Genomic DNA, 13880 nt, shown 5'->3' with positions numbered 1-13880 from the left:
TTATTAATTATTATTATTATTATTATTATTATTATTATTATTATTATTATTATTATTATTATTATTATTATTATACAATGTTACCAGGTAAAATACATAATGCAAGACATAAACACAATATTTACATCGGAAAAAGGATTACATTACAAGACCCCTGTATAGTAGCATATATTTTGAAATCACAAAGCCTTATTTCCAAATATGTGCCCATGGTCCTCATCTCTTCCCAGGACCACCCACTCTACCCTCCACATGACCACCCAATCCCCACACAGAACCACTCACACTAAACACCCCCTTTCCAGCACCACCACCCTCCTTCCACACGATCACTCACGCTACTCAGTTGATGCACAATGCTGAATTTTGTGAGGTGGTAAATAAATCAGATGAAACACTTACAGTAGGATCTTGTTGTGACAGTGGAACTCCATTGCAGATTATGTCTGCTACAGGAGGAAGGGTCAGTGTTACTTTCAGTGAGACAGGGCTTATGCATGTAAAGAAAAATGATGATGAATATTTTTTATGACGGTAAGGTAGTTAAAGTATTAAATTATGTATATGGTATCTGTTTCATACTAATGTTCATATGACATACAGTATATACTGTAGTGCCTTAAATTACTCCACTGTAGACCTTGATTATCCTAACTGTGGACAAGTATGTAATAGTTTTTTAACCTCTTATAGTTTGGGTTGTATTTATATGGAGAAATGGTTGTATGGTATTAAAGGAAAAACAGGACCAAGGACAACTTTACTCCTCTATACTATTATACAGGTTGGACTCCACTAATCTGGGACCCGATAGTTCGGCAGCTTCGTTGGTTCAGGATGGTGTCATAGCTCACTTCTAGTGGCTGTTGCTACTATTTTACCTTTAAATACTTATAATTTACCCCTAAATATGCCTTCTAAGAGACCAGCAAGCAGTGGAAGCGGTTGTAATGTGGCAAAACGTAAGCATGTGATATTAACTATTTTAGAAAGGGTGTCTATACTGAAGAAATTAGACAGTAATTGTACATTTTATACGTTATTTGATTTTTTTTTTCAACCTCGGCTTCGTGGTTTGGAATTTTTGCTAATCCGGAACTGGTCTGGTCTCAAGCTTCCTGGATTAGCAAGGTCCAACCTGTAGTTTATTATTAACCTGCCTCAAGTTAACTTAATATCTTCAACTGTTTTACCAAATAGCAATATAGCAGTAATGGCAGGGATATGGGAGGAAATATGCAAGGCAGAGGTGAACCGAGCAGACTGTCACGTGCCACTCGAGGTCGACCTACAGTTCTGGTGAGTACAGTACTGTCATCCTGAGAGTAATAAATGTTGCTCTAATAAAACAGGATTTTACCCTTCAAGTCTGTGGGGCACATTCCTAGACATTGGCACCAGGCATCAACTTAAGTAATTAATGCAACTCCTCTGTTGATACCATAGCCCACAAAGAGGGCTCAGGGAGGAGGATGTTAAACACTTTATGCTTAGAGATAATCAAGTGTTGATGATACAAACAGCTTACTTACACACCACTTCTTGCCTCTGGTTGACTATACAGTGGTCCCTCGGTTAACGAACACAATTCGTTCCAGAAGGTCGTTCGCTTACCGAAAATTTTGTCAACCGAAACCATTGTTTCAATGGGATATTCGGTAATTGGTTCCAGCTCACAGAAAAGTATATACTGTACAAAGTAAAGCCAGAATATAATTTACATTGCTGGAATTCTTATAAGATAGTGATTAATTTGAATATAAACAAGCTAAAATTTGCATTAGACATATAAATTTTAGATCTAATTTAAGAATTTTATTAGGGAGAGCAAAAATTTTATCTTTTGTGCAAAATATATGAAGTTTATATTCAAAATATTCCCTGTCTTGCAAGGATTTCAGCAATGCAAATTATATTATCCTAACTTTAGTCTGAAGTATTATTTATTTTTAAACCTGTAAACCTAGTCTTTTTACCGAAACGTTTCAAAGGAAGGTGGGGGCTAGGGGGTAGGGAGGGGTGACAGTGACATGTTTGACAGTTGGCACCTGTGGTGTGAGGTATTTAATTGTTAGTTTATTTTTTTTCTTTTAAATTGAGTTTTTGTTTTTTGCTTATAAAATTTAATAGAAGTGGGGTGAATTTAATTTGCATTGCTGGAATTCTTATAAGATAGTGATTAGTTTGAATGTAAACGTAGAAGAGGTCACTGAATTGGCTGAGTACCTCCTCAGCTTATCAGCTGATGCTCAAAACAAAATGTGATTTTCATAAGGATTTCGTTAATCAAATTTTTTTCGTTAACCGAATTGAAGATTCTTATGAAAGTTAATTCGTTAACTGAAATTTCGTTAACCGAGGTGTTCGTTAACCGAGGGACCACTGTATTGAATTTTCAACACCAAGCTTCATTGCAGTGATCTCCCTTCTCAAAGCTCTACTTCAGGACACAGAGCTAAGTTGTGCTTGCCCTTGTATTTAGCACTTGGGGATAGATACAGCTATGCCAAATAATGCCTGCAATATACCGTATATACTCGTCTATAACCCCCCTTCGTTTATAGGTTGACCCTGATTTTTTGACCAAGAAATAGTTAATTTATGATATTCCTCATTTATAGTTCGACCCACGTTTTTGAGGGTAATGGAACAATAAAACCTTCAGTAAAAACGCTCTTCGTCCTATAAACTGAGGCTCACCGTGCCTGAAACACGAGTGCCGAAAGCAAATTGTTTATCATTTATTATTACGACACTTTACACTGAAACGCGGGTAGTTTCAACAAAAATATTGTATATTTCCATTCAAGTATTTATTCAAGTCAATTAGGAGGGAATATTATTGCAATACAACAGTTTTTTAACTAAACCATTTGAAAAGCGATTACGGTAACATCTTTTGAACGAAAGAAAGCGAAAGTCATTGTTTTCGTCACGATTTTATCCCACTTTCCACTGTAATACGTACGTAATTTCAGCAAAAATATTACATTTCCGTGAATGTATTATATCAAGCACAGTATGAATAGAATACCATTGTAATATAACAGAATTTTAACCGAAAACTAGTAAAAAAACGAGTAACATCTCAAGAACATCGGAAGCTTAGGTAAAGTCTTTTGTTTTCGTCATGTATTTTATCCTATTTTACATTGAAATACATCAAGTTTCAGCAAAACTACTATCTATTTCCGAGAATATATTCATTCAGGCGCAGTTTAGGTAAAATATTCGTGTGATGTAATAGTTTTTTAACTGAAAACGATTCGAAAAACACGTACCCTCTAGCCCTGTTCAAGGAGAGGACTGGGAGAAGCTGTTTGGTGCTGCAGACTATGACAAGGAAAATGATTTTGATGGATTTTAATGAAAATATTCAGAAATATGGTATCGTAGTATTTATTCAAGTCAATTAGGATAGAATATTATTGTAATACAACAGTTTTTTAACTGAAAACCATTCGAAAAGCGATTACGGTAACATCTTTTGAACGAAAGAAAGCGAAAGTCATTGTTTTCGTCACGATTTTATCTCAATTTCCACTGTAATACCTACGTCATTTCAGCAGAAATATTACATTTCCGTGAATGCATCATATCAAGCACAGTATGAATAGAATACCATTGTAATATAACAATATTTTAACCAAAAACTATTAAGAAAACGAGTAACTTCTCTTGAACATCGGAAGGTTAAGTAAAGTCTTTTGTTATCGTCATGTATTTTATCCTATTTTACATTAAAATACTGTACATCACGTTTCAGCAAAACTACTATTTATTTTCGAGAATATATTCATTCGGGCACAGTTAAGGTAAAATATACATGTGATGTAACAGTTTTTTAACTGAAAACGATTCGAAAAACACGTGTACCGTCTAGCTGATACAGCTGGTGTTGCGTGATGCGTCGTTGTAAACAATAGGAGGTTGAAGTAGATTACCGGGTATTATATTAAGTGTGAAATTTCGAAAAGGTGTTTATTACCGTTATTTTTTGTAGATCAATGAGAACTGTGATACCGTATATGATATGATAAGTTTGCCTGTGCTAAGAACTTCAACATAGACTACTGAAAGCACGTTGTAAGGTAATTTAGCCTATTGTAAGTTGGTGAGCTTCATTTGCTGAAGGAACTGCACAACTTTTCATTACTAATTGGTACATATTTTACGTTTCCATTGTTTACTGGCAGTAAATGGTAAATATTTTTCATGTCTGAAGCTAAAAGTTGCTCCTCGCCCTTCCCATCATGCACAGGTTCAACCTAACAAAACTATTACGCATGTATAGGACGACCCCCAATTTTTTGCTTAAAAATTTGGTCTTAAAAACTCGAACTATACACGAGTATATACGGGTATGTACAGTATAGTAAGGTGAATCCCAACTTTAATATATTTCTAGATGCAAGAGTTATTTAAAATGTTTTGATGATTGAAATTGCCTTGGTCAGCTGGCAGTTGTTTATGGTGTTGACTGTTTTATATTCCTCACATTCACAGTGTATGTAGCTCAACCTATCCTTTGGAATGATATTTTGTTAACAAGTGAACCTACCTTGCCAGCTAAGAAGGCGCTTGGAAGACCTTCGTATCATATTCCTTTTATGAAAAGGTGGGATAGCGATAGGAAGGGCATCGAGCCTTAAAACTTGCTTCAAATTTGTGCAATGACAACCAGGACATTATGCCATCGGCTAGTCATGGCTAACCCACTCAAGCAACATGGAAGAACCTTGCCAGAAGCACAACTCTTGCAACAATAAAGATTTTTAGATGAAATTTTTTTGTATCACATATAGAGGAAGTGCAGAACACAAGTATCTGTTTGAGAGGGCAAGGTCAATGTTACAGTTCAAAGGTCATATGCAGAATTGGTCATGTTGTTTACATGTTGCACCAAGTTACTGCTGTTATATTGATTTCTGAATTTCTGCATTTTTGCATATCTCTTGATTCCAGGCCAAGCGACGAACTATAAAGAAGCGTGAAGTGAGGTTGAACAAGGGACGTGGAGTGGCAGTGGAGAGCCCAGGCAACAGGTGGGCTTTTCCACATTCAAGCCACAGTGCAAGATTTGTAAAGGATTTGTCACTCAGGCATCAACATTATCAAGTTTATCAGTTTAAGTGTTCCTTTGTCTGGACATTTATGCTTTACTGTGTCTATGAGAAGTGGTTGCATGTTATCTGGGGCCTTATTTTAACATTCAGATATTTCCTGATGATTTACGGAGGTTCAAAGTTCCGTAAAAAGACAAGTCTCTTGATTTAATTTAGTAATGAGAAACACGGTTAAAATGTTTTCCTCCAATTACTAATGAAAATATACTAAAATAATGCAATTTGTTGTACTACTAGTATGCTAACTTATTTCACTAATTTCATTATTCTTTAGAACTGACAATATTATTAAGTCAACAAATAACTTTCATGGTGTCGTCATTTTCCTAGTCACCATATAACTAACTCCTCTAACAAGTAGACTCGTCTCCACCAGCACATTCACTCAGACAGTTGCCTGATTATCCAATTTCTCCTCATTTACTCTCTTGTAATTTGTAGAAAATTAAATACAGTTAATAAGAGAATTGCCATGTACAGTGTATTCTTAAATTTCATACATCAGTTGTGTACATACAATAAAAAAAATATCTTTTCGAGGATGAAGGATTTTGACAAGCCTAACAAGACAGTGGAGTCTCAGTGTTCATTTTGTAATTCATCGGACCTGTCCCAAAAGATAATTTTTTGATTATGTGTACAATAGATGTATGGAGTTGTAAGAGTAAGTGTGGAATTTGGAAACGAACAAAAGTTTGGAGGTATGGATATTGATGGCAACACACGAGAGAAGGTAAGTGCAGCATCAGCTGACTGAAGGCAGTGTTTGAACCACGTAAAGAAGCAGCGGGGAGTTAAGACGGCGCATTAACTCACCAGGGATTGAGTGTGGGATTTTCTTTTTTTCATAGATGTGTTCTGACTATTAAAATTTTATTTTGTTAAGAGAACTAATGTAATAATATGTTGAGGGAATATTTTAATGACTATATACTGTATGTTTTGATTTAAATTCAGTTATTTCCTCAAATGTCTGTATTGTACTGTACTGTAAAGGAACAGAATTTCTTAATTGAACTATAAATTTTTTGAGGTGAAAAAGTTGTTTTAGAGCTTGAAGAGGGACATAAATATTAAAATAAAGTTTAACATTGCAGTCACCCACCAGGGATGAGGGAGGTGCTAGTGATGCCAGGCAGTGGATACAACAATCACACACCAGTTGGAGAGGAAGGGGAAGGGGTCACCTCCTATTCTGCTCACCCCCCTCAGACCCATTCCTCCAGTGGTATCAAGAGTCCAGACTCTGGTGTTAACGTATCCATCCTGGAATAAGGCACAGTTTGGTGTGCACAAGAGAGGTGGCTATTTAAACCTCTGGGGCTATAGTCTGAGCAGCTAGCACCCTTACTTTACATCTAGCTTAGAATTGATTCAAATACTGATACCTGATAGGATTAGTACAGCACTAGCAATGTAAAGTGATAAACAGGCACAATTTCTAAAAAGAATTTAGCAAAGAGTACAACACAACAAGGGCCTTTCTCCCAAGGCACATGCCCCTGAACCCTAAATTGTCACCTCTCTCGTAGGCAACCAGCTCCAGGTAACTGCCACTGCCATTACCCACATTGCTGCTACAAACACCATCTCGGCTGCCCCCATGTCTGCTGATGTTACTACCATGACCACCATTTCTGCTGTAACTTGTGACGTACATGAGCTGATGATACTGTCATGGAGGTGCAAGGAAAAGTGACTCAACAATAAAGGATATGTAAGGAATGATGCATTTACACTATACATATTTATTTTAGCATACATTCGAATATAATTTTTGTACTTTATAAATGTTTATTTACATTTGTAAAATCAAACCGCTATCATGAATTAGCCAGTAAATGATAATTCAACTAGCGATGTGATTAGTCCACTTTAAATCATAATTTTTATGTGATAATTCAAGGAATTAAAAATTCATAGTTTTTCATAATAAAAGTGAATGTAGAGTCTTCCACGTGTTATCTCTTTTTTTTTCTTTTTTTGAAGTATACTCTACCTATACATATTTCATTAAATGCCGAATAAACTGCTTCCTTGACAGTAATGTCAAGTTAGCTCAATTATTAACCTTTATTGTGACATGCAACACCTCTACAGACAAGAGCGTAGCTATGATTCCCGGTATGAGACAAAGAAATATGCCTGTTAGATTTGTCTGATGTTAGAGAAGCTCTATTATGATGTAACTGGTGATTATGAACCTTGTGTGGCACATCAGTTAGGCTCCAATGTTTGTCAATAAGATATAATTAGCCATTGTTGATGTACTATTGAGAGGTCATAATCCCTGATCTCATCCTCAATGTACTCCTAGAAAGTACAAGGTGGGCAGCTGTGGAGAGACTGATGCCATGAACAGTTGCCAGCTACCCTCGCCACTGATGTTAGACATGAAGTATATATGAAGAAGAATTTTTATTTTTATATGACTGTTATATTGTTAAAATGGTGATGGAGACACTTAAAGAAAGAGATTTGTTGGTGCAGTATTTAGCAAGTTTGTGGTTGAAGTTTAAGGCAAAGTGACACTACAACTACCACAGACAGCTTGGCTTAGAAAGAATGATTTGGAATCCTGAACAGAGCTTCATTTTTGTAAAATGGTTAAATCCCCCCCCCCACCCCCCAACAAATATGCAATTCAGGGTTTTTGCTGGGTTACTTAGCCCTAATAGGAATGATAGTTACGGAGACTGTACCCAAACTGAGGTTAAATTAAAATTTTCATAGTAGGGTGTGGTTATAACTTACAATAACTGAGGAAAATGAATAATTTCCATACAGTGACTTTAAACCAAGTTCATTTGGCCATGTTTTTAAAAGGAAGCATATGGCTGTACCAGTTTATAGGATGGAGGAAATCCTAATTGGTATTATATTTGTTGTTGTACTTGGTACTTTGGACATGTTATTGTTCCATTCTTGTAGATGTTGAAGGATAACTGTCTTAGTAACTTAACCAATACCAGGATATTCCAGGACCTAGTCGGGGTGACACTACTTGACTGTCTAGGACATCAGGTTTTTATTTTTCTGCCATTTTTGTCAATACAAACCTTCCTTGAATTTAGCATTGGTAACTTCTCATTAGAAGCTGATGTCTTGGATCATCAGTGCTCTAGTTAATTTGCCCTTGGATATTTTAAATTAAATTTGATCAATTCCTTGGTAATAGTAAATATTAAGGTAATTATAGTTCAGTTATCCAAAAGAGGGTCACCTGGCTTGTGTTTAACCAGGTTCTGGATCAAGAATATAACCTGGTAGTAAATAATAGAGGTATCAATGTTCTCTTCTGAATTTGCATTTAAGCTAAACCTCTGATAATGCAATTTACTGTCATTTAAATGGATACTGATGCCTGTGCTCTATTTTTTTTATTTTTTATTATCTCCTGTATCTTGTTTCCTTTTTCAATTATAAATTCAATGTGCCATGGCTTTTGTATAAAAAGACATTATACACTTTTGCTGAATTCTTTGTTTACTCTTGAAAGATTTGGAGTACTCTGTGGCCTGTGCTAAATGATGCTCTAGCACTGTGGTGCATCTTTAAATGACTTGCGGGTGAATATGTTGCCCATTGGCATATATTAGTGAGGATATTTGCTTTTGATAGCACACAAAAAGTTTTGTGGATGTTGATTGGATTTCAAGTGGAGAAACTGGCATTTTTGTGCCATGTACAGTTGCTAGATAGCACCTGAACTGTTAATTTATGGAGATGCAAAAATGTTTAAACTTCTTGTGAACAAAGAATTAGATAATTCTATTTATGAGAAAAGAATTAGGTCTTGTAGGTTCTCTGGCTAATGTATTGTAAATTATGATGACTGTAAAACTTTTCTGATTGCTAATGTAATATTCAATGAAGGAATTTCATTTAAAGGAAAATATATTCACTAATTTACTTAGAACATATCTTCCCATTCTGTAATGGGAACAAAAACTTTTTGTTATATTATCTTCTTGCAACATGTCTGTTTCAGTGAGGGGCCCATGTTTGTGTATTAACTTAGTGTCATGTCCAGCTAATGGAACTCACAGTCCTGTCATGCACTTCACCATTTGCTGCTTCTTTACAATACAGCCCCACAAGCCAATAATTGGAGTGAGGTCATATTAACTGAGTCATATTTTTAGTAAAGTGTCAAGAGTTTAGCTCAAAATCCTTGTTGGTGGAAGGTTGTGTTCACCCCATGAAGAAGCTGCAAGATGAAGGGTTGGCAGATGTGGCAGAGCTTTTTAACTCGGTTGGATAGCAAGACTCACCAGTGCTTGACTGCAGTGCTTAGCAGTGCAGCAACATATTTTAAGATGATTATATTTTATAAAAATAAAATTTTATAAAAGTGAGGTAGGGTGAGAGTAGGTGCGAGGGGTAAACATTATCTTCCCCAACAGAAGGATTTATCTTCAGTCCTGGATTATCATAGCCAGACTGCTTAAGTGTATATTGTATACATGCACTTGAAAATTAAATAGCCACTTACATCATAGCATTAGGAAATAATAATAAATATTAATAGTAGGTCTAGTAAAGGCAAGATTTTGCCTCATGTCTCAAATAGATTATATGTACATTATCTACTCAATGTTTAAATGCTCAGCTATTATGAGCCTTGACAAAGAAAAGGGTAAATTATTACTGTGTATGCTAAGGCAAGTAAATTTATGGTTATAATCTATTCTTGGAATTGTTCAACTTGAAACTGAAAAGTTGGCAAGTTGTAAATTGTTGTATCCTTCTTGTTTGCTTGTAGTCCAAGGCCTCCATTTTTAAGTATTTTGTTGGGTAATTTAGTCTTTGAATGCTCCTCACCTGAGTGCTGATCAGCATGTATTTCTGTGGGTATAATAATTGCTGGAGGTTTTTGCTGATGGTCAACATTCATGAGCCAGAGTGTATTCATGAACCCTCCAAGACACTTAGGAATTTTGACCATAAGTGCTTTTAAGTACATTAGACTCCTGATTTGTAAGTGCTCTGATGAATGATGTGCTGCTATCTTCCCTGGGCAGTTCACGTAACATTTTTCTTGCAGTTATTGAATGGGCCCCTCCTTGATGTTATGCTTAAAAACAAACATTTATTGGTGAGGTTTTGTGAGAGAAGAACAGGAGGTGTTTAACAAATACTGATTTATACATACTTGATAAATACTGAATATATATATGGTTAGGAGAGAGTAAACAGCAGAGGCTTTAGTGTTCAGATAGATATTTTACAAGGATAGATGTGTTGTCAGATAAAAATCCTGAATTGTATTGGGTTTAAAGTACATTCAAGTGAACTTATTAGTGGTCAATACTATGTTTTGATAAACGAAACATATCCTAGCTGTAAGGGTGATACAGTACAGAGATAACCCGTATAGTAAACATTAGTGAGTGAAATAATCTTGGCCATAACATTTAAGCAAAAAATTTAATTTATTTTGCTAGGAAATCTTTTTTTTTGATGACATGTTCAGTTTACCCCAAAATTAGAATATATCATTTCCTGTTCTACTTCCACAAACACTTATCTTGAAACTGATTGTTGATCTTGAAACTGATTGTTGTATCAATATTGAAATGTTAATTAACCCAAGCAAGTTTGAATATATGTAATAATTTGAGCAACAAAATTTAAGAAAGTTACAATACTAACCTTCAAAAGGCACAACAAACTTGTTGGGAGATGTTATGTTGTGTGATTTCATGTCATATGTAGCCTACATCCCAAACTCTGAATTGATTTTGTGAGTCTTGTATTCTTAATTTAGATTTTGAAGAAAAAAGGACACAGTGATATTGTCTTTATTTTTTTTCCGAAATATTTTTTGTGTGAGATATACTTCACTAGACAAATCCTATAATTTTTGGTTTAATGTGACAGTTGATTTGTTAACATAGTGAACAAATATATTCAAAGCTTTAAGTTATTTTTACATTAACACGAGAAAAATTATTTTATTTAATTGTTTACATGAGCTCACAAAGACAGTTTAGGGATTGGCCCTATATCAATACCCAAATTAGATATTTTGTGTGATGATTAGCGTGCAGCATCATTTTTGAAAACCTAGTTCTGGAGTGGTTGGAGCAGTTTACTGTCAAGTCTCTATGACCGGCTGTAAAAATTTGGAGCATTGATGTCGTATGGCTTTCTTCCTGCAAAACAGCATAAAAAATGGAACACAGTGGAATATACTGGCTTGGAAGATAAGTCTGGGGAGTTGAAGTCAGAACTGATAAGAAATTCACTAAGTAACAAAGTATTGGAAGGTGATTGGGATAAAGGAAACACTAGTCCAGAATTTTCAATCATTTGATGGTCAGTGGTATTACTGTCACCTTGAAAAAATATTTGAGATCAGTTGTCCATGGGTATGATTTATGGAATACCAAAGGGGTTTTTGGCAGTTGCAATTTTTAATTTTTTTTTACATTAATCTATTCTCAAAATGTAATGTGATAAGAATATATACATTTCATTTCCCATTTCCATGTTTACATATACAGGAACATGATTTTTTTTTTCTAAAGGATATTAAATTTTGTTTATTTTTTCCAAAGAATATAATTTTTTTCCAAAGAATATAAGATTTTATTTATTTTTTCCAATCAATATAGATTTTTTAAGAATAACTTTTTTCCAAAGAAAAAAATATATATACTGTATATATATATATATATATATATATATATATATATATATATATATATATATTCATTATTATTTTTTCACAAAGAATATAAATTTTTTTATTAACTTTGCTGCCTGGATAAAAAATTTTTTTAAGGGAATTAAAGTGAGGAAAGTTTGGGCAGTGTAATCCAGGTCATAGTCGTTTGGTACTGATGGATTGTGTAAACTGGCATTGAAAGTAAAGGTTGGTTGGAATTCATGTATTTTAATTAAAATTCCTACATTGTCAGGAATATGAAATGCTTACTGGGTAGATCCAAAACACTTAGAAAGTAGATAATTTTGGAAATTTGATATGTCTACTTCAGTAACCCATATACCCTGTATACAGTACATTTAATAAAATTCATCAGTTTTTATTTCAATAAAATGTGGCATTTGGTCACTGGTGTAGATTGTTAACATGAATGCTGCTATAAATGACAATACAGCACAGTAGACTCGCAACTTATGCAGTTTCAACTATACGCGTATTACCCTGGGGGTTAGGTTACAATTTCAAACTCAAAACTTTCAAGGGTTGTAAGCCAGCCAAATGCACCAACCTGCCATCCCACCTGGCCACCCTTGTCTGTCTTAGTTGCCGTGCGTGTATCGCTGGAGTAATGGCTGCCTCTCATGTCTGTCAATTTAGTGCGCTTAAACCTCTCTCATACTTGTACATAATGAACAAACACAAACCAACCTCTGCCTCTGGTCCTCCAGCAAAGAAACAACGCTGTGTTAGACTTGATAAAAGGCGTTGTGTCTATCGCTGCTGTGGCGCGAAGGAATGGGCTGAATGAATCGAGCGTGAGGTCCATCAAGATTTGGGAGAGGGAAATTCGTGAAACTGTGTCTACAAGTGCCTCATTTACTGCTAAGGTGACAAGCCAGGTTAGAGATGGAACTCTAGTGAAGGTGGAGAAGGCATTTATTAGTTCTAGTGTATCTGTACATATATATAGTGATTTAAGGGCGATTTTGGGGATTTTTAGGAGTGTTTCTGACTTTACGCGTTTTTTGGCTTTACGCTGGGTCCCACGAACGTAACCCCCTGAGTAAGTTGCGAGTCAAACTGTGTACAGTAATATCCCTGTTGATCGGAATCTTCGATCCCTGAAACTTTCCAATAGCTGGAATGACATAAAAAGATGTAAATACATAACAATAATTAAAAAGTAGATAGAAGTAAAAATACGTAAAGATAAGAACAAATATATAAAGATGTACAAATACATAAAAATACAAAAATCTGAAATTAGGTAGAAAACATATAATGATGTAGAAATGCATAAAAGGTGTAAAAAACAAAGACTTAAGCATATGTAAAAACACAAATGCGTGAAAGTGCATAAAATTACACAAATGTAAGATTGTTAAATTATGTAAAACTGCGAAAAAATGTGCAAAAAGACAAAGAAAGACAAATATGTATGGGACGTAAAAATATGTGAAAGGATGTAAACTACGGTCAACCCTCACTTTAAGCGGTCCCACATTCCGCGTTTACGTGGTACCCTGCCGGAACCCAGGTTGCTCACATTCCGCCGTGCGTGTACCCCTTAACGCGGAGAGTGTCCGGCTCGACGCTATTTTTCGATTCGCCCCGCCCGCCTGCTCCCGCCTCCGCCTGGCCAAGCCGCGCGGTTAGGTTGCGCAGTGCATGTCTCTGTTGCGTTATCCATGATGTCATATGACGTATCGGACTGTGATTGGCCATGCATCCCTACCTCCCTCCGCTGCTAGCTGTAATTGGTTTAAAGTAATATGACATGTCCACCCGGGGAAGGGAGGGAGGGAGGAAAGGCGACGCTTGACCTAGCTGCGGCAGTTTCATCCCTCCAGGCCACACCGGGTAATCGTGCATCCATTGTTCTGTAAAATGGCTTCTGCCGGACCACCGCCCCCAGAGAGAAACCTTTCCTTGCCTGGACCCAGTCGCCCTAAGCCCAAGAAGACACGACGTTCCTTAAGCTACGAGATGAAGTATAAGATCATCCAAGAGTTAGAGAAAGGAACAAGACAGGTTGATTTGGCGCGCCAGCATGGTGTGAACGAATCTACGATCCGGACGAT

The 13880-nt window shown here is 35.8% G+C and overlaps 1 protein-coding gene across 8 annotated transcripts in view; it reads left to right on the top strand.

Moving 5' to 3' along the window:
• The window catches only part of LOC121868520 (constitutive coactivator of PPAR-gamma-like protein 1), a 99476-nt gene extending 87765 nt beyond the window's left edge, over positions 1–11711 (top strand). For 6 of the 8 annotated variants that reach the window (XM_042369195.1, XM_042369193.1, XM_042369194.1 and 3 more), the window contains 3 exons: positions 1201–1299; positions 4966–5045; positions 6224–11711. In XM_042369195.1, coding sequence (XP_042225129.1) covers positions 1201–1299; positions 4966–5045; positions 6224–6401 — 357 coding nt within the window. In that variant the 3' untranslated portion in view covers positions 6402–11711. The remainder of the gene's footprint in view (positions 1–1200; positions 1300–4965; positions 5046–6223) is intronic. The other 2 variants (XM_042369197.1, XM_042369200.1) reach the window with 2 other exon arrangements.
• The last annotated feature ends 2169 nt before the right edge of the window (positions 11712–13880 follow it).

The sequence above is a fragment of the Homarus americanus genome, unplaced genomic scaffold (genome assembly GCF_018991925.1).
Source record: "Homarus americanus isolate GMGI-L3 unplaced genomic scaffold, GMGI_Hamer_2.0 scaffold59495, whole genome shotgun sequence".
Classification (NCBI taxonomy): domain Eukaryota; kingdom Metazoa; phylum Arthropoda; class Malacostraca; order Decapoda; family Nephropidae; genus Homarus; species Homarus americanus.
Note: the sequence above shows the minus strand (reverse complement) of the source record. Positions and strands in the feature narration are given on the sequence as shown.